The sequence below is a fragment of the Tetrao urogallus genome (genome assembly GCF_951394365.1).
Source record: "Tetrao urogallus genome assembly, chromosome: 8".
Lineage (NCBI taxonomy): Eukaryota > Metazoa > Chordata > Aves > Galliformes > Phasianidae > Tetrao > Tetrao urogallus.
The window spans coordinates 34201249-34221304 of record NC_136821.1 but is presented as its reverse complement, the minus strand read 5'-3'; the positions used below and the strand labels follow the sequence as shown (position 1 = coordinate 34221304).

General features: G+C 50.6%; 1 protein-coding gene across 1 annotated transcript; it reads left to right on the top strand.

Annotated features, from left to right (window-relative positions):
• Window positions 1–110: 110 nt before the first annotated feature.
• LOC306949116 (RNA-binding protein 44-like) lies at window positions 111–20032 on the top strand (the record flags this gene model as incomplete). The annotated part of the gene is made up of 16 exons (XM_079538895.1): window positions 111–1457; window positions 1571–1629; window positions 2164–2337; window positions 2697–2883; window positions 2965–2990; window positions 3240–3312; window positions 3542–3644; window positions 3936–4067; window positions 4227–4300; window positions 4396–4466; window positions 4713–5103; window positions 5520–5668; window positions 7416–7561; window positions 10872–11024; window positions 16854–16992; window positions 19777–20032. The coding sequence occupies 16 exons, from the start codon at window positions 111–113 to the stop codon at window positions 20030–20032; spliced, it is 3480 nt and encodes a 1159-aa protein (XP_079395021.1).
• Between the last annotated feature and the right edge of the window lie 24 nt (window positions 20033–20056).

Genomic DNA, 20056 nt, shown 5'->3' with positions numbered 1-20056 from the left:
CTCGTCCGGTGCGGATACCGTGAGGTTGGCTTGGTTTCGGGAAGGAGGTGGTCGTGGCTGCCTGCGGGAGGAGCTGCGTGGATCGCTTCTGAGAAGGCCCGATGTGCGCCATGGAGCTGCAGGAGGACCGTGCTGAAAGCAACCAGCAGCGCTTCGCGCGCGGCTCCCTGCTCTGCCCTCGTCCGCGGGAAGCCCAGCAAAGCACCAGCGGGGGCCTTGCAGCGTTATCGGAGGAAAGCTTGCCTTACTTGAGTACGTCTTTAGATGCTGCTATTGACGTGTATGACGTGAGAGTGAGAACCTTCAGCGCCGAGGCAGATGAAAGCCGGAAAGAAGCTGGTGTGCTGAGGACGGCGTGTGCTGGTGGTACGTGGTGCAGCTGCGGGGTTTATGATGCTGGGAGTCACCTCCGTGTGGGTGAAGATTCACAGCTGGAGTACATCAGTGCGAACGAGGAAGGCTTTGGTGATGGGAATAGCTCAAGCGAGCTGTCTGAGCAAAGGGAAGCTGTAGGAAAGGAAGCCCTAGTGGCAGTAGGTCCAGTTCATGACGTTGCAGGTGGCGGAGCTGCAAAAGAACAAAATCTTTCTGACTCTGCTTCTGAGTGTTGTACAGCTGTGCCAGAGCTTCCCCAGCTGCTCCAGGACTCTCTGCCTGTTGGCAGTGGCACGGTTTGTGGTAGTAAGGAGGAGCAGGCAGCATCTCTTAGTGGTCTTACTGGAAGTGTGCTTGAAAGTCACGCATACGGGAGTAGAGGAAGGAGTTATCCAAATCTGCTTGCACTTGACCGTGCAGAGGTGGAAGATGCTTCCTTACGTGGCGGTGCACAGCCCAGACAGAACGACGGATGTGTTCACAGCAACTTAGTGGAGCAAGGAAGCCCTTTACTGTCACCAAGGGAAAGGGCCCAAGCAACAGCCACACAGGTCTGCAAAAGTGCAGGGGACTCTGATTTTTACAGTTGTGAGGAACCTCTCCTGTGCATGCGTGGTGCCAGCTGTGCTTACTGTGCTTCAAAGGGGGATGAGAACCAGTGTCCAGTCCCTGCAGTTCTCACTAGCAAGGATCTCTGTTCTGGGGAGGAAGCTGCAGGGAAATCTTGCAGTGCAAATACCTCTGCCTCTCTCAACTTGGAGTGTTGTGAAAGCTTGGTAAATGTGGTCAGTAATTCTAAAGTTAACCAGGCTGTCGACGCAAGTTCTGATTTTAGAGTTTGCTTTACAACCAGCAGAAGTACCAGTGCTCAAGTTCCTCTCTTATCCAGGGCAATTAATACAGAGATCACAGTGATGAACAAATTTAGACGTGTGGGTTGGCTTGGGGAAACTTGTGCCAGTGTTGCTTGCAATACAGACTGGCTGTCTGGGACTGGTCCTACAGAGGAAATGGGGTCACAGCTTGCTGATGTGCACCAGGATGGTAGTGCTGCAGCAAATGAAAGAAGTTCACAAGTCAAGGTAACTTCAGAAATAATAATAATGTTGACGCATAGCTTTGTAAACCTAACACTGCTCGGAACTTGCATATACAAATGTTAATCCGTAACTTCTTTGTAATCATCTTTATTTAGGAACAGTGGGAATCCAAAACTGAGTCGTCTAACAGCAGTGTAAAGATAAAGGCTGACAGGTGGGTCGTGGATTGTTCTCTGTTTGGAGTTCTAGATGCCGGGTAAGATTTCTGTGTTGCAGATGGAAAGGCTGTGTTTGTTGTAGGGGAGTTGGACTGGACGGCCAACTCTTGAAAGTTCTTTTAAGCTCTCTACAGAGAGAGTGGTGAGGTGCTGGAACAGCTGCCCAGAGAGGCTGTGGATGCCCCGTCCCTGGAGGTGTTCAAGGCCAGGTTGGATGGGGCCCTGGGCAGTCAGTATTAAGTGGGGAGGTTGGTGGCCCTGCACGTGGCAAGGGGATTGGAGATTCATGATCCTTGGGGTCTCTTCCAACCCTGGCCGTTCTGTGATTCTCTAAAGGTATTCTGTAAAAACTTCCAACTCTAAAGGTTCTGATTCTATAATTCTGCAAACAGGAGGAACTGATTGCATTGTCTTTTTCCTTAAATCACCTCAGACGTAGCTCCTGTAAAGCTGCTCGTTAAACAGTAAAACATAGGAAACCTGCAGTATTGACTCAAACGCTTTATGATTGTATTATTATTATTTTGAAGGCCAGCACACCTCAACAAAGAAGCTGTGAAGGATTCTGTGTCTGTCTGTCAAAATCTACTGCAGAGAGCTATTGAAGCAGAATTGCAGGTTCTAAATGCTCACTATCAGATGTGCTATCAGCACTGCTTGAAGATCCACAAACTGGCTTTGGAGGAAAATGCATGTTTTAGCAGGTATGTTAATGTCCTTCTGGGTGAAATGGATAACTTGGCATTAATTGCTAAATATTTGCCCTGCAGCAGACTTGCCTCTGGATGTCTTACCGTGCTGCTGATGGGGAAAATTTATCTTTCCTATTATGGGATGCAATATTTTTCACTCAGAGGGTGGTGAGGCACTGGAACAGGTTGCCCAAGGAGGCTGTGGATGCCCCATCCCTGCAGGCATTCAAGGCCAGGCTGGATGTGGCTCTGGGCAGCCTGGTCTGCTGGTTGGTGACCCTGCACACAGCAGGGGGTTGGAACTGGATGAGCATTGTGCTCCTTTGCAACCCAGGCTATTCTATGATTCTGTGATGATTTTATTTTAACAGAAACCACGGAAATACCTCTGCTAATACTGAATCAGGTTCCTCTGTCACGTCAGTTTTGGAAGAGCTAAAAATGAATTACAGCAGTATGAGAGCAAAAATACAAGCGGGCACACCTTTGAGCGCACTTCCACCACTGTCAGTTGAGATAAAGTTATTGCCAATTGTTTCTTCCTATGTCCCATGCAAGGTATGTTTGTGAATTTTCTTTTTTTTTTTGCTTTCAATGATTTCTTTCTTGAAAATGAAGTCCTGTTTTCTCTTTTGACAGTTATTCAGGGAGGAACTTTGCCCTGGGTAAGTAGTCCTTGCTTCCGGTTTTAAAGCTCCGAATGAACATCTTTTAAGCTCTGCTCCCCTTTGACTTGGGATTCCTATATTTTGGGATGCATCTTGTTGCTCTAGACTGCATAGCACTTCGGGTGCAGTGGTTTCATTTCAAGGAAGGCTCTACTCTGTAGTGTTCTCAGATGGGAACTGTGCAGTGGCAATTAAATTAAAACTTGTGGAGCTGTACTTTGTATTAAGTCCTTGGATCTTTTGCAGTTCTGTTTCAGGCATGAGAAAGGCAGGTTTTGAAGCTTCAGCATTGCAAGAAATCAGAACTCCTGTTAACGTGGTAGGTAGGGCTTTGTTATTTGATAGACATTGTGCTGGGAGCAGTGTCTCTTCTCAGCTATGCTCTGATAACAGCTATGGTCCTTTGGAAGCAAAATAATGTGGGGGTTCTTGGTGGGATCATCAGGTTCTCTTTTTAAAATTTACCTGTTTAACTGATTAATGTTCTGAAGTTAAAAAAAGGCCTTATCAAGTGCAAGCTGTATGATATAACTGGAACGTGCTCATAGGAGGGTGCACAGCCCACATGTTTGACTGATGGCCAGCAGCCCAGTGACTCTGCTTCTTCCAAGATGTCCCAAGAGCAGCTCGAAAAGCAGGGCGTGCAGCACGGTAAGCTCACTGCTTCTGATGCATGGCCTGCTCATTGTTTGAGGGGTGAGGTGAGGGGTGTGGTATAAAATACATGCCAGTAAGCACTGTGACACGGGGCACAGTAGGACATCCCTATACATCAGCCATCTATTACACTTTGTATCCAGAAAAAAGTGGTCATAAACCTTTGCTACAAGGGTGACCTGCTGCGTGTCACCTCTTCTTCAAGTAGCAGCAAATAATGTAAGTAGCTGGGATCCTCTGATATTCGTTCATCTGAGTTTGACACACTGAAATGTATTTGTCAAGGACATGTGAGAAACAAAGAGCGGAATGAATGTTGGTTTGATGCTGAGGAGGACTTCACAGGAACAGACTTTTCTGGAGAATCTGAAGAAGTGGGGAAGTGCCAAGAGAAACAAGACACGGTTGGTTTGAGAGGTGAGGTCACATGCTTTAAGGTGACGTACCTCATAATGGCACTGTGCTCTCTGTCCCTTTCTGCATCCTTCCCTGTAATGGCTTCTTGAGAATTGCTTTAGAGATGTCAGTTTGAGCTGAAAAAATGGTAACAGTCTGATTTCTTCCGTTTGTTATCAGAAGCAAAGATAACGGAGGGTGCAAATGAGTGCTCCTTTGTTTATGTTGGTGGCTTGAGTTCTTCAGTGTCAGAGGTATGCCTGCTTCCATTTCCATAGCGGTGATGTCTCGCTGCTCGTGTGAACTTTCGTGCTATATCCCTGCAAACAAAACATGTGTGTTTTTATAGGGTGATCTGAGATTGCATTTCCAGAAGTACCAGATCTCTGTCCTGCTCTGTGGAGATTCTGATAACTACAGGTAAATTAGTAAAGTTTTATTAAGTAATGTAGATACAGATTAGTTGGCAAAAACCTGTGATTCCAGGCAGCTTCTCACCTTATGAGAAGCTAAGCAGCTTGGAATTTTCTCTTGTGACATGGTTAATGTTCAAAAGATGAACATGAACAAGTCATGATGTGTTCATATTGACAATCCCAAAATACTTACTGACGTTGTGTAGCAACTGAAGCTGTACTTCACCTAGCTTCCTATTTCATGTCTTAGGTGTGCAGTTCTTGGCTTTAAAGACGTCTCTGCAGCAAAGTTAGCAGTGGAAGAAATGAACAAGGCAAAAATTAAAGGAAAACCAATAAGTGTGGAGCTTGTCAATAATCCATCGGAGAACAGATCTTCGGCTTCCCGAATCCTTGGGAAGAAGCTTTGGAGTGAAGCCCTCTCTGTTGCTAGCAGTGCAAGCTGTGATCAGAATGAAACACTGCCGTCAGCCCCTGGTTCTGTGGGAGCACCTGGCCCCTCTCCTGCTTCTCTGAAGGTGCCTCTCCTGCCCAGGGCTTCTTCACCAGCTCCTTGCTCTACACAGTTGCCTTCAGAAGCAAAGTGCCCCAAGTCCTCTGCTGAAGACTCCGTACGTTTTCTGTTTGCAGTTAATCAGAAGGTAATTAATGATTACTGTGGCTTTTTTATGTGGCAGATTGGAGCCTCACAACTTCCTTCCTCTAACATGTTCTATTTATTGCTTACTGAGCAGTGTTAGGGTATGAAAGCACGGAGTGTGTCAGTTATAAATTGGTGACATGCTGGAAAAGAGTGATATCACCATTTGTTTGCTCCCACATCAAGTTGTGATGTTTCTTCTTATCCCCAAACCAATAGATATCATAGGTATCATTTCTATGTTCACTCACGTTGGTCAAGGCAAAAATAGTAATGGCTAATGAACCGTAAATACGCTGTGTGAATTTCACTTCTCCTTTTTCTGTAACACAGATACTTACTGGTAGTAAAGATGCTCCAGATGACTTGTGCAGCACATAGCCCACTCACTGCTTGCTGCTTTTCATGCAATTTTAGGATGCTGGAGAGAATTCCCTGCCAAGAGCACTTGCTGCGCCTCTCTCCGCTAACTCATCAGAAGCCTTTATGTCTCCTAACGCATTGAACTTCAGCAGTTTTGCCAAATTAATGAAGAAACTTAAAGCCATTCATCCAGAAGCTAGTAGGTAAGAGTGCTTGGATTGTAGTTCTGCCCTGATTGGTAATGAATCACAGAATCACAGAATGGCCAGAGTTGGAAGGGACCTCAAGGATCACGAATCTCCAACCCCCCTGCTGCATACAGGGCCACCAACCTCCATGTTTAATGCTAAACCAGGCTGCCCAGGGCCCCATCCAACCTGGCCTTGAACATCTCCAAGGACGGGGCATCCACAACCTCTCTGGGCAGCCTGTTCCAGTACCTCACCACTCTCTGGGTAAAGAATTTCCCCCTGATGTCTGACCTAAATCTCCCCTCCCTCAACTTAAAACCATTTCCCCTCGTCCTACACATATCAACACTTTAAAAGAGTTGATTCCTCTCCCCTCTGTAGGCTCCTTTAGGTACTGCAGGCTGCAACGAGGTCACCCCGCAGCCTTCTTTTCTCTAGGCTGAACAAGCCCAGCTCCCTCAGCCTGTCCTCACAGGGGAGGTGCTCCAGTCCCCTGATCATCCTAGCGGCCCTCCTCTGGACCCTCTCCAACAGCTCCCTGTCTTTTTTGTACTGCGGGCTCCACACTTGGACGCAGTACTCCAGATGGGGCCTCACAGGAGCAGAGCAGATAGGGACAATCCCTGTCCCTGCTGGCCACCCCTATTTTGATGGACCCCAGGATTCCATGTGCCCTCCGAGCCTCAAGAGCACACTGCTGGCTCATGTTAAGTTTTTCATCTATCAGGACCCCCAGGTCCTTCTCCACAGGGCTGTTTTCAAGGACCGCTCCATCCAGCCTGTACGGATGCCTGGGATTCCTCCAGCCAAAGTGCCGGACTTTGCACTTTGCCATGTTGAACCTCATCAGGTTCACCCTGCCCACCTTTCCAGCCTCTCGAGGTCCCTCTGAATGGCATCCCTTCCTTCAGTCTTGTCGACTGCACCGCTCAGCTTGGTGTCATCAGTGAACTTGCTGAGGGTGCACTCGATTCCTACATCACTGTCATTGATAAAGATGTTGAAGAGCACCGGTCCCAAACAGAGCCCTGGGGGACGCCGCTCGTTACCGGCCTCCACCTGGACACAGAGCCATTGATGATCACCCTCTGTCTGCATCCTTTCAACCAGTTTCTTATCCATCGAGTGGTCCACCCATCAAATCCACATCCCTCCAATTTGGAGATGAGGATGTGGTGGGGGACCATGTCAAAGGCCTCGCTCAAGTCCAGGTAAATGACATTGGTCGCCTTTCCCTTGTCCACCGATTTCATCACTCCATCATAGAAGGCCACCAGATTGGTCAAGCATGACCTTCCTCTGATGAAGCCGTGCTGACTGTCATGGATGACATGCCCATCCCTCATGTGGTCGAGCATGTCATCCAGGATGATCTGTGCCATGATCTTCCCAGGCACAGAGGTGAGACTCACCGGCCTGTAGTTCGTGGGGTCCTCCTGGCTCCCTTTCTTGTCAATGGCAGTGATGTGACCCTTCCTCCAGTCATCCGGGACCTCACCTGACAGCCATGACTTTTCAAAAATGATGGAGAGTGGCTTGGCAACCACCTCAGCCAGCTCCTTCAGAGCCCTGGGATGCAGCCATCCGGCCCATAGACCTGTACACATTCAGTCTCAGACCTGCTCTGTCCTCACAGAAGGGGGGGATTTGTCGCCCCGGTCCCCACCTAGAGGTTTAGGGATGCCATAGCCACGATAGCTGGAGCGCTAAGCAACTGCACAAAAAGTGATGTCAGCAGTTATTTCTGTTGCTCCTATAGAGACACAATCGTGGATGCTCTGCTGGAGGTGAGGAAGAACAATAATGGTGTCCTGAGTGGTTTGACCATCAGCTCCATTACGCAGAGGGCCTCTGCAATCCTAAGGAAAGCAACGGCTGCTGGTACAGGGAAAGCAGTGTCAATCAGTGAGTATTTAGCCTATAAAAACACAGATGTGAATTCATCTAGCTGTGTAGCCTAGGAGAACTTCCTAGGAACGTCTTCCTGCACGAAAGTAAGGGAAGGAATCGCTAAAACAACGATTTCTAAAGATGGACTGTTGCTGTAGAATGTCTGTAAACACAGGAGCTTGCTAGTACAGCTATCAAACTGGGCACACTGGGGGTTTTACTGTGTGGGTTTGAGTGATGAACTCAGTGACTGAGCACATGATCGATGTTCTGGGCAAAGGTGACATCTAATGGCCAGTTCCTGTGTAGCATTTCACACAGGAATTCCAGTAGAGGCTCAATACTGATTTAAAACCTGATGATTTTTTCTGGCTGGGTGGATGGGGGGAGAGCAGTGGATGTAGTCTACCTTGATTTCAGCAAGGCATTTGATACTGTCCCCCACGACATCCTTATAACAAAGCTGAGCAAGTGTGGGATAGATGAGTGGACAGTGAGGTGGGTTGAGAACTGGCTGAGTGGCAGAGCACGGAGGGTCGTTGTTGGCGGTGCAGAGTCTGGTTGGAGGCCTGTAACCAGCGGTGTTCCCCAGGGGTCTGTGCTGGGTCCGCTCTTGTTCAACATCTTCATCAGTGACCATGATGAGGGGATAATGGCCACCCTCAGCAAGTTTGCTGATGATACGAAGCTGGAGGATTGGCTGACACGCCTGAAGGCTGTGCTGCCATTCAGTGAGACCTGGACAGGCTGGAGAGCTGGGCAGAAAAAAACTGGATGAGGTTTAACGAAAGCAAGTGTAGAGTCTTGCATCTGGTGAGGAATAATTCCATGCACCAGTACAGGTTGGGGGATGAGCTGCTGGAGGGGAGCTCTGCGGAGAGGGACCTGGGTGTCCTGGTGGACCACAGGTTGGCCATGAGCCAGCAGTGTGCCCTTGTGGCCAAGAGAGCCAATGGCATCCTGGGGTGCATTAAAAAGAGCGTGGCCAGCAGGTCGAGGGAGGTGATCCTCCCCCTCTGCTCTGCCCTGGTGAGGCCTCATCTGGAGCCCTGCGTCCAGTTCTGGGCTGCCCAGTACAAAAAAGACAAGGATCTCTTGGAAAGAGTCCAGCGGAGGGCCACCAAGATGGTGAGGGGCCTGGAGCATCTCTGCTATGAAGAAAGGCTGAGTGAGCTGGGTCTGTTCAGCCTGGAGAAAAGAAGACTGAAAGGGGACCTGATCCAGGTCTATAAATACCTAAGGTGTGGGGGGCAGAATGGCGAGGCCGGACTGTTTTCAGTGGTGAGTGGAGACAGGACAAGGGGAAATGGCCGGAAACTGCAGCATAGGAAGTTCTGCACCAATGTGCGAAGGAACGGCTGTGCAGTGAGGTGACGGAGCACTGGAACAGGCTGCCCAGGGAGGTGGTGGAGTCTCCTTCTCTGGAGACGTTCAAGACCTGCCTGGATGCCGACCTGTGCGACCTGCTGTAGGGAACCTGCTTTGGCAGGGGGGTTGGACTCGATGATCTCCGGAGGTCCCTTCCAACCCCTACAATTCTGTGATTCTGTGTGATATTTATTTCGGTGCAGATATTGAACAGAATAAGTTTGCACATCCTCTAGTTTTTGCACACTGAAGGACTTTGTAGATGGTTCCTTTCTTCTACTGGCTTGCCTGGAAATCTTGCATTGTTTTCTCCCTTTGGCAGAGTTAGCCCCGAGTTGGACATCTCAATGTTTACACGTCTGTGTATTTGTTAATTGTGGAGGAGTCTCTGCATTCGAAAAGACAGGGAGGGAAGTTTGGCCTAATGCTGAAAGCACCACCAGGAAACGCATGGAGTTGGAGCGAAGTTGTTCCCTTCTAAATGCTGACTTGAGAACTTTGAATTAACTCAGGCCATGCAAACAATTACCTCTGGATGTGATCTGTCTCACAAGGACCATTTTATTCTATCAGCATAACTTTTCTGTGCAGTTCTCAGGGCTAGGAAACCTCACTCTTGCGTGCAAACTTCCGCCCTCCGTAGCAAAAGCAGCTCAGCCAATGGTGCTCTGGGATGCTGGCACTGCTGAGGCTTTGTTTCGCATACACGTGTTCAGGCAAAACTTAATCTGCTTTTTCTTTGTTTTTCTTTCTGTGTAGGTGATGTAATGAAGAACTGAACGCTTCACATGACAGATTTTTGCAGTCCAGCTCACTCCGGGATTGTTCTGTATTTCTTGTTTGTTTGATTTTGGTAGAGCTTTGTGAAAACTCGCTTAGTGTTGCTGCATGGTTTGCAGTTTTGTTTGACAGAACGTTGCCTCAAGGTCTTTTGAGAGTGGCTTTGTGTGCAGGCAGATGGTAAGTAGTTCTCCCCTGTCTGGTCGTTCAGTGCATTTCTCTGAGGTTGAAGGCTCCCATAGCAGACTTCTCTCATAGCAGCACTTCCCTGTGCTGAAGCACGCAGCCCCGGCTCGTGGTGCTGCTCTGTGTCAGCGATAGCTGCAGTGCTCTCAAACAGCCGGCACGCTTGCACGATTTCCAGACAGCGATTCCAAATATTGTGCAGAAATGTCAGGCATCCTTTTCATACAAGGCAGGGCAGGACAGGCAGCAAGGCCCAGCTTGGAGAACACGCAGTGCTGGTTGCGTGAACCCAGTGCTGCAGCGGCTGCTCGGAGCAGAGCCGTGCCCTGCAGAGCTGAGCCTGTCAGCCTTCCTTTTGCATGCTGCAGCACAGCACAGGGGAAAGCCTCTCCTGGCTGCGCTCTCCCTGAGGTCTGCTTCGGGGTGATGCGGGAGCACGCAGCCTTTTGTTTGCATGTGGAGCCGCTCCCAGGGTTTTCCATCCACGCTGAGGCATGTGCCTGCCGTGGGCAGCCAGCGCTGGCGGCCACTGACGGGCGAGTGCTGTGGTACCGCGCATCACATCGCACCTCCGTCCCTCAGCTGGGCTTTGCCCTGCCTCCTTACGGTGAATAAAGGTGGCGATGCCTTCTTCCCAGAGTTGTGCGGCTCTTTTGCTGTTTCCAAATCTCACCCGTTTTGTCTCCCCTCAACAGAACCGCGGCGGCAATCGCTTCCCCAGGGCCCGGCGCTGCGCTGCCAGGCGCCGCTGCTGGTTCGTCCTGAAGCCGCAGCTCAGGCCTCCGCTTTGCTTTCCCCCCCGCGTGCGCCCAGCTGAGCGCAGCGGCAGGCTTTGCCCTAGCGCGCTGCTAACGGCGCTCGCTGCCCTCTGCGCTCCCTAATTGTGCGATTAGACGGGCGCGATGCTTTACAGAGGGCGGCGTGCTGCTGCGATGACGGAGAGGGATGTCCGTAACAGAGCGATTCCCGAGGAGCCGCGGCTGGGCTGCAGGTGGAGCTGTGCGAACTCGTTTGATTTCTGTTAACGCGAAACGAGCACCGAGGACGGGCGCGATCGCGCGGCAGCTCCCGGCGAGGCGGCAGCCGGGCCCCTCGCTGCCGGCCATGGCCCTGCTGCCGCGCCGCTTCCTCTGCTTCGTGCTGGGTGAGTGCCGCGGGCTGCGCCGGCAGCCAGGGGGGAGCGGGGGCTCCGGGAGAGGCTCCTGAACGTGGGCTGTGTGGGCTCTGCCCGAGCTTTGCCGGCCGCGGGGGGAACGGGAAGGAGCGTTCGTTCCCAAGTGCTGAGAAACGATCGAAGTTGGGCTCTGCGCGTGCAGGCGGTGATGCCGTCCAACACGGTCCTCTGTGAGACGCACTGAAGAGCACTCGTGCCAGAAGACATCCCCTGCCTTTGGCTTCTAATACGGAAATTAACGACGGGGCGACTGCTCTAAGAGGGGTTTTGCCATTTTCCATTTCTGAACCGGGCACGAGGAGAGGACGCAGCCTGAAGCGCTCCTTCTGGCCACCCTTCTGAGCTGGGGATGGATTGGCAGGTGGGAGACTGCCATTCACTTTGGGAACTCCTGCATCACCCACCTGCTTTCACAAGGCATGAGGTCTCCTCGATGTTGGTAGGGTTTTGTGTGCAACAGGTGGAGGATTGCCTTATAACCTGAGTCTAGCCAGTAAAAACCTTAGGATTGTGCTTTAGTATAAGAAGTGTGTTTAAGATTGCTTAGAAAACAAGCTGCACAGTGCCGTGCAGCTACTCTTGCACGAAACTCAAGTGCTCTTTGAAGAAATGTGGATTTGTTTTTCCCCTATTTGCACTCCAGTGCAGGTTTTCTCCTGGTAACCCTGCTGAATGATACATGGAGCTGTGTGCTGTGATGGGCTCATCCCTGTGCTGTCGTTAACCGTAAGCTTCCCTGCTTCAGCTGCAGGACCTCTGCTCATTCTTTTGCTGCACCTTCCACCACGTGCTTTGGGTTCAGGGACTTTAAATAAGACAGTGGGAGCTGGTGGTACTCCAGGCTGCTCTTTTCCACTTTCAGGGCTCGCAGCAGGACGTCTGCTTCTATGTAAGCCTTTAGCTGTGATGGATGGCAGCTAATCCTGGCGCTGAGTTGGGGATGCATTTCTCTCGCTGTGTCCTTTTGTAGGTTTTGTTTGTTGTTTTTTTTTTTTTTAAAGTATGTTCTGCTCTAGTTGGAAAAAAAAAAAATTAAAAGAAAAAAACCCTGTTTGTTCCTTGCTGCTCTGTTGCCATGGACAGACGTGGCCATACTAGGGGTGACCACTGAGACAGTGGAGTGGTGAATGTGGAGGTTGCTGATGCTTCTGATGAAGCAGGTGTGGGTTTTCTTTTTTAGAAAGAAAAGATAAAACAAGCTGTGCTAATAGAAGTGCTGGCAGCTTGCTGTGTAAGTGCTGAGGCAAACACAGAGAGCTCAGCTCTCACAGAGTGCAGGGGCTTTGCTGAGCCCCGGCTGCCGTGCCACTGCAGCTCCTCGTGCTGAGCTGTGGTCTCATGGTGCAGCGCAATGCAGAAGTGCTCAGGGAGGCCAGCTGGTTCTGTTTCGGTGTTATGAAAGGAATACAGACGCTTCAGATGCCTGGATGGCATCCAGAATAAAACTGGGGGAGCCAGATAAAGGCTGAGACCGCTTTGTTGCGTCTCTGGTGAGTTGGTCACTTCTGTGTCAAGTCAGCTCAGCCACTCGTGCTGGCCGGGAGCACCTTCCCTTCCTCTTCACCATCTTCCTGCCAGCCTCACCAGTTGAGCTTTCCTCTTAGCAAAAAAATGCTCTGTTGGTGCTCTAAGCAGCTGGCTGCAACTGGGGGATCATCTAAAATAACCCCAGCCCTGCTTGCCACACTGGAGCGCCAGCTGTGTCCCAAGGTACCTGCTGCCATTAAAGGTGAAACAGCTGTCAGCTTGGGGCTGCTTGTTGTTGGCAGGAGCAGACTCTCCTGTGGGCTCTGCTGCCTGATTTCCACATTTGTGGAGTTCCCTGTGGGCCAGGTTGCGTGTGGAGCTTGGTTGTTGCTGGTGCCGATGGATGAAGTGATCCCAGCTCCAGGCTGTCAGAAAACCACATTATTTCTGTTAAACCCAAGCAGATTTGCAGGGTTATCACAACATTTGGCTGCATTAGGCCCTGGAACAGAGGGGACTTGAAGGTTCTTATTCGTGAGGAGAGATGTTGGCCTCCGTATGCGAAAAGGCAACAGTGAGCCTGGGCTCAGACCTGCTTCGTGCTCTGCTGGGTCGCTGTGCCATCAGTGCCGGCATTGCCATGTCTTTTTAGGTAAGGCTTGGTGGGAAGCCATCTGTGCTTTGTGTGGGTGAGCAGGAGAGAAGTGCATTATTCAGCTGGAAGGGAAAAATAGCCTGCGTCAAGAAACCCATCTTAAAAAGTGAAATAAATTGTTCTCTAGCTGGGAAAATGCATGCTGAAAGTATTTAGGCGAGCCGTAATTCTTTGCAGCCTGGGATGAGTGCATCAGCAAGACACTGGAGCTGTTTATTTTCCTTTGCTCTAATGGATTTTTATATTTATTTATTTTGTTCTTTGTAGGCTGTGTGCTCAGCTGAGTGAGTAACGCGTGTCCGGGAGCCATTTTTGTAGATCTCGAAGGTAGTTCCATAAAGCAGCCTCTAGTTGTGCACAGCGGAATGCACCCAGCTCAACGCAGACAAATGCTTTGGGAAGCCAGGCAACGTGATCAGAGCACTGCTTGTCCCCAAACTGACCTCCAGCATCTGTGCCTGTGGTGCTGACCCTCCTCCTGATGCACACACACAGGCAGAGGTCGCCTCAGCATCCTTCTGATCAGCCCCAAAGCCCAGCAGGGTGAGCATGCAGGTCCCTCTGTCCTCCTCCTTGCAACCCCACGGTCTTTGGGAGTATTGGGTAATGAAAACCCGTGCTTCTCTCCAATAATTTAACCAGGGCAGATAATTTTTAAAAAGCCCACGCTATTCATTAAGGATGTAATTATAGCTAACTGCTCATGCCAGGTTTTGGTGTGCAGTCAGCCAGCAGTTGGTGTGCAGCGTGCCCGGCTTCTGATTCATAGTCCTGTCCCTCCCCTCTTCATCTGGTCTTTATTTTATCTATGCGCTAAATCAGTTTTGTTTTGGTTTGGTGTTTTCTTTTTCTTGGAAAAAAGAGCATTTGCTGCTCTGTCCTGCATGGAGTTAAGTCCAGGGACATCCAAGAGAAGTCGCCTTCCAGGAAATGTGCTTGACAGCCACCAGCACCTGACAAGAACATCGCGTCTCTCCTGCTGCTCCACACAGGGAACTGAGGTCAGGGAAGGAACTGGAGCAGCCCGGGGCTGCCTGTTGCCATTTATTTATTAGCTAACAGCATCTAGCAGTTCTGCTATCAGGCAAAAAGTCAGTCCTGTTTTAATTTTAATCCAGTAGTTTGGATTGGATTAAATTGTACCTCAGCTGCTCTGTGCAAACCTGAATGGGGAGAAGTTGGCTGTAGGTACAGGAAACCGCTGTAACAGATGCTCCATGAGATACTGACCGTGGAGCTCTGCCACCAGAGGTGCCTGAGCGTGACAGTGCTTCAGCCCAGGGTTTCTTCTGAGGAGAGGGAAGGCTGTCTGCAGGGCCTTATTGATAGCACAGAGGAAAAGAAAGCTCTCAGCAATGTCTCTGCACTAAGTTTTGGTGCCACCACACGTTTGTGCCATGGGTGGTTTGGGCACATCAGGCAGACCACAGCCCATCTGTTTGCATGTGGGCACGGCTGGAGGCTGTGGGCTTAGCTGTAGTGCTGGGAGCACTCGCTGGTGCTGTGGAGTTTGAGCCACAGAGCTCATTCTCAGTGCAACAGAGCAAACCTGCAGGCAAGAGGGGGAAAGCGGAGTGATTTCAGCCTGGGCTTGTTCAGAAAGCAAATGATTTCACTTGGGGTTTTGTAGCGTTCGGGAGAAAATGCTGGGATTTTAGTCCTTGAAACCCAGAGCTTTGCTGGCTTGTAGATAAATGTGCTTGTTCACTGCTCGCCCTGCTGCGATCGTCACTTAGCAGTGGTCTGCAACCTTTGGGGGTTTAATTACACCTCCGAGCTTTTAGCTGAATATCCAGCTGTTTTCTGCTCCCTGCTGTGCAGCCCTGAGGGCTCTTCACCAGGAAAGCCTGCCAGTCCAGCTGGAACTGGGTTGATTGCTAACACATCCATGGGCAACGTGCTCCACATGTTTCTTCCTTCTACATCCAGCACCATCCAGGGGTGTCACAGGGGCGTTCATTTAATGGCATTTCCTTAACAGCACAGCAAACTGAGGGACCTGAACAGGTCCTCCTCAGGTACTCCTCATATGCCTTGCCACTTCTTTCCCAGCTGCTCACAGCCATGCTCAGCCCATCCATGCCTTTGAGTTGCTTTGATTGGCAAGCACTAAAAGCTCCCAAGGGTCGGTTTTTGCTTGGTTTGATTTCTTTGTGTCTTTAACTTTTATTTTCTCATTCTGAGTTCATTTCCGTGCTGAATACGAGATAGCTTTAGCTTGCAGCTGCTCAGGTATGGCTTGTGGTTGCTTCTTGTCTTTCCAACCGAGGTGGAGCTGCCAATTAAGGTGTTTTCCTCTAGGAAGTGGCCACGGTGTCTGTTATTCGGGAACAGATGTCAGGAAATGCTGGGGCTTCGCTAATAATAGTTGTTGTGCTGGTACAAGTGGATGACCTGTCTCCAATCTCATCTGTGCTAATTGGCTCCGGGCAGCCAGGCTGAGCTCAGTTAAATTCTGCTTTTCCTCACGTTGTATTGCTCTTGAATTTCTCAGGGCAGCTTTCTCTTCCCCGGCTCTTCTCTCTGCTTTGCGTGCCTTGCTTGCTTCTGCATGGCTCCGCTTCCTGCTTTGCTCCCAGTTCCCCTTGGCTCCTCTCCTGCCTGCTTTTCAGTCCGTTCTCCAAGCCCTGCTTTCTCCCTTTGCACCCTGTGCTCAGCGTTGCTCCCGTGGACGACTTTGGCCATCGCAGCCCGCTGCTCCCAAGGCCAACATTTCTGCAGCTAAACCATGCACGAATTATTTCTTTTGTTAAGAAATGAAATAAAAAATACCCCCTTCTCCTCCAGCTTTTGCACTGAGTTATTCACATGTAGCAAAAAATAGAGTCGGAATGCGATGCTTGCCTGCAATGTGCTCCAGTAGCTGCAAAGGCACCGGCAGGCACTTTGGGACCAAGAGCAAGGTATTATTTATAGCCAGCTGCAGTAAATCATTCCTACTAAGGTTTTTCTTTCAGCCTGATTCCTGCGTAACATTACTGCTGCTTTCCATAGAAAAAATGGCACAAATTCATCCAATAACACAGCTCGTATGGGAGCCCAGTCGTGCTGCTCACAGTCACTCCCTGCAGCCTTTCTCCAGTGCAGTCTTCATGCCCCAGATTCCACTAGTGGAGTCCACAAGAAGCATCTTTCTCCTCTGATCCCAAACCCCTCTATGGCAGAGCTCAGACTGGTGGCGACAGTATTTTGGTGCTGGTGCACACCATCTATGCAGAGATGGGTATTTGTTTGGAGGCACAGCGCCTTGCAGGTAATTTGTAAGGAGTTCTTCAGACAGGACCTGTCTGTGCTGCTGGTTTTTAACAAGAACACTGAATTTGAAGTCCGTGCCATCAGCAGAGGATAAGGCTGCGTCCTTTCTTATTCATGCCTTACCTGGGAGAACACACTGTGAATAATTGATTCAGGCATCAGGCACTCGGACAAGTAACTGCAGATGATGGGGAAGGGAACTGATGATAAGTGGGGAGAGGGGAAAATGACAAAAAGCACGGCATGTTTTTAAGGGGCTGTCTAAGAGCAGGGCTGCCTTTACTTCCTGCGGTGCTCTGGCAGATGGGTTTAGCTCCAAGCACCGGCTCAGGGCAGGGCTCAGTTATGGGTGCCGTTCCCTGCCTAGTCCCATGGTAAGTATGGGGAGGTGGTGACCCACGACCCCTTGGCCTGTCTTTCAGCCCATCACTTCATCGCGGCGACGGCGTGCCATGAGGCGGAGTACGGCAGGCAGATCCGCGAGCGCTGCCTGCGACCCTTCAAGCTCAGCATGGAGGGCATCGGGCAGCAGCTGTGGTGCGACTGGGATGAGACCATGGGGTAAGTGTGGGTCTTCCTCTGTTGATGACCCTCTGGTGATGGGCCTGGAGCATCTCTCCTGTGAGGAAAGGCTGAGTGAACTGGGTCTGTTCAGCCTTGAGAAGAGAAGACTGAGAGGGGACCTGATCCAGGTCTATAAATACCTAAGGTGTGGGGGGCAGAATGGCGAGGCCGGACTCTTTTCAGTGGTGAGTGGAGACAGGACAAGGGGAAATGGCCGGAAACTGCAGCATAGGAAGTTCCGCACAAACATGCGCAAGAACTTCTTTACAGTGAGGTGACAGAGCACTGGAACAGGCTGCCCAGGGAGGTGGTGGAGTCTCCTGCTCTGGAGATGTTCAAGACCTGCCTGGATGCCTACCTGTGCGACCTGCTGTAGGGAACCTGCTTTGGCAGGGGGGTTGGACTCGATGATCTCCAGAGGTCCCTTCCAACCCCTACAGTTCTGTGATTCTGTGATTCTCCAGAACACCTCATGAGCCCAAAAGAGAGCCGGGTCAGAGCTGGCGAGCCTAAGGGACAGTGTGGGTGGTACTGCATCAGGGACCTCCTGCACCCATATTTGATTTGGGGAATGGATTGAGTTCAGCAATGGGTTTTCTTTCACAACGGACCAAATGTGCCATTTCACACTGCTTTTTTGTTGTACTGTGACAGTGCCCTGGCACAGCTAGCCAGAGAGGCTGTGGGGCCTCCTCCTCAGACCCACCCTCCAGACCCACCTTGACGTGGTGCTGGGCACCCTGCTCTGGGTATCTGCTGGAGCAGGGGCTGGGCCAGAGGGACCCAGAGATCCCACGCTCCCTTAGTGTGAGACACCCTCTGTATTTAAAGTCTCAGGCTGTCCTACAGGCTTGCCCTTCGCGTCCAGAAGTCGCATGCTGATTTTTCCTGCCATCTTGGAGGAGAGGTTGGCGTGCTGTTGGTACGGCATGGCAGCCTTCTGCTGCTCATAATCAGTGTCAGGGAATTAGCAGCGATCTGTGGCAGATGAGAAGCAGGGTCCTGGGCTGCTCTCACCAGAGCTCACTTTGCATGTTGTGCTCTCATCCAACATCAGGGCATGGTCTTTCTCTTGAGAGACAGAAGAGTGTACAAAAGCAAGCTCCTGCAACACAGCTGGGGATTGAGGGCAGCTGGAAATGGAGAGCAGCTGGAAAGGGAGAGCAGATGCTGCCACGTGCCATGAGTGTGTTGCACAAACATACAGTTAACTGGTTAACTTCCTGCCTGTTCCTCCTCTTCTGTGCCAAATTGATATCTTCCTCTCTGTGCATTTATGTGTATGTAAACACATATGTAGCCTACAAAAACGACAGCTTGGGTTTTCCTTCCTCTTTATCAACGATAAAATTGAGGCGAGAAAGAGCAGGAAGACTGTGTGGGAGATGTTCTGCTTCTGGGAAACCTCATCTGCCCCAAAATCTGACTCTCCTTCCTGAAAGATTCAATGGGTTTGCGAGACCAGCATTAGCCCTTATTCTGTTCTTTTCTGTGGCACAGAGTGCATTGGACATCTCTTTGTTTTCATGATGTCTGGGGCTGCTGCCTCTGAGCAAGGGGAAGTGCACCTCCTGATTCGGTGCCACCTGTGAGCTGGATGAGGTGCAATCCATCTCCAGATCTTCGGTGAGGCCACAGCACAGGAAGCAGAGTTGTATTAGGGAGCTGCTTCTTTATCTCTGACATCCTGATTTTCTTCTGAATAGCTTCTGCTAAACTTATTATCCTTGAGGCACTTGGAGGAAATGTTGATAAACTCACAGTGTTTAATTTGATTGCACGAGTTCATTTGCTCCGTGGGAACACGAGCCTCGGGTTACGGAGGAGAGGATGTTCTGGGCCTAGAGCCTCGTTGTTTGTTCTCCATATTTCCCCCCAAGCCAAGGAATTTTGATTCTTGAAACCCTTCTGGATCAGTGTGTCCAACCAGCAGTCGGCTGAGCCCCACCACCAGTCCATGTCCATCCGTGCCACATCCACACGTCTCTACCTCCAGCAGCATCGGCTGCAGCACTGCCCTGCACAGCACCACAGCCTGAGCATCCCTCCCAGGAAGAAATGTAGCCGGGGAAGCTGTGTGAGCTGCCACTTGCTTTGGGAAGGCAGATTTGAATAACAAATTACATGCACGCTGTGTGGTGGGAATGGAGGAGGATGAACCACCCCAGTGCCAGCATGGCAGCGCAGCTGCAGCCGTCACTCAGCTCTGGCTGCTGAGGGGCCGCCAGGCTGTCACCCTGCTAAGAATACACCCCAGGCATTTCTATTTATCGCCAGCTTCCCAAGTGTCTGTGGGATGCACTGTCTTGAACAGCGACCTTGCAGGGGAAGACACTGTTTTCTTTCCCTTTCCTTTAGAAAGTGAGCTTTTTGCCTTCTTTCGTTTTCCTCCCCCTTCCTTTACAAAGTGGCTCACTAGAAGAAGAAACCTATTTCTGTCCCTGGCTACCCAGTCTCAAGTATCTGTGTGCACATACAGACACCTCTGTAACAGAAGGTATGATCTCTATGATAGAAAATATGTTTTCTGACATACATACAACCATACTTCTATTATGGAATATTACATCCTATCTTGGTTATTTTTGGTTATATTTTTTGGTTATATTTTACCTTCATTACACGCACAGTAATACTCTTAATATCACAAACCTTTCTGTTGGTATCCAGGGCTGGGCGGATCCATTTTAGTGGGGTCTGTGGGAAGCACCTGGCGACGGGAGGCTGGTGAGGACCCAAGTCCCCCACTGTTGCCACCCCGCTGCCCTGTCTGTCTTGCAGCACCTACGGGGAGCTGACGAACTGCACGGTCGCGGTGGCTGAGAACCTCACTTGCTACTGGCCCAACCGCTTGGTGGATGAGTTCTTCGTCGCCGTCCACAGCCACTACTTCAGGAACTGCTCCCCATCCGGCCGGGCGCTGCGTGATCCCCCCAACGGCATCCTCTGCCCCTTCATCCTGGTGCCCATCCTCGTCACCCTGCTGGTGACAGCGCTGGTGGTGTGGCGGAGCAAACGCAGCGAGGGCATCGTTTAGAGATGGTTTGTAGGGGAGAACCTG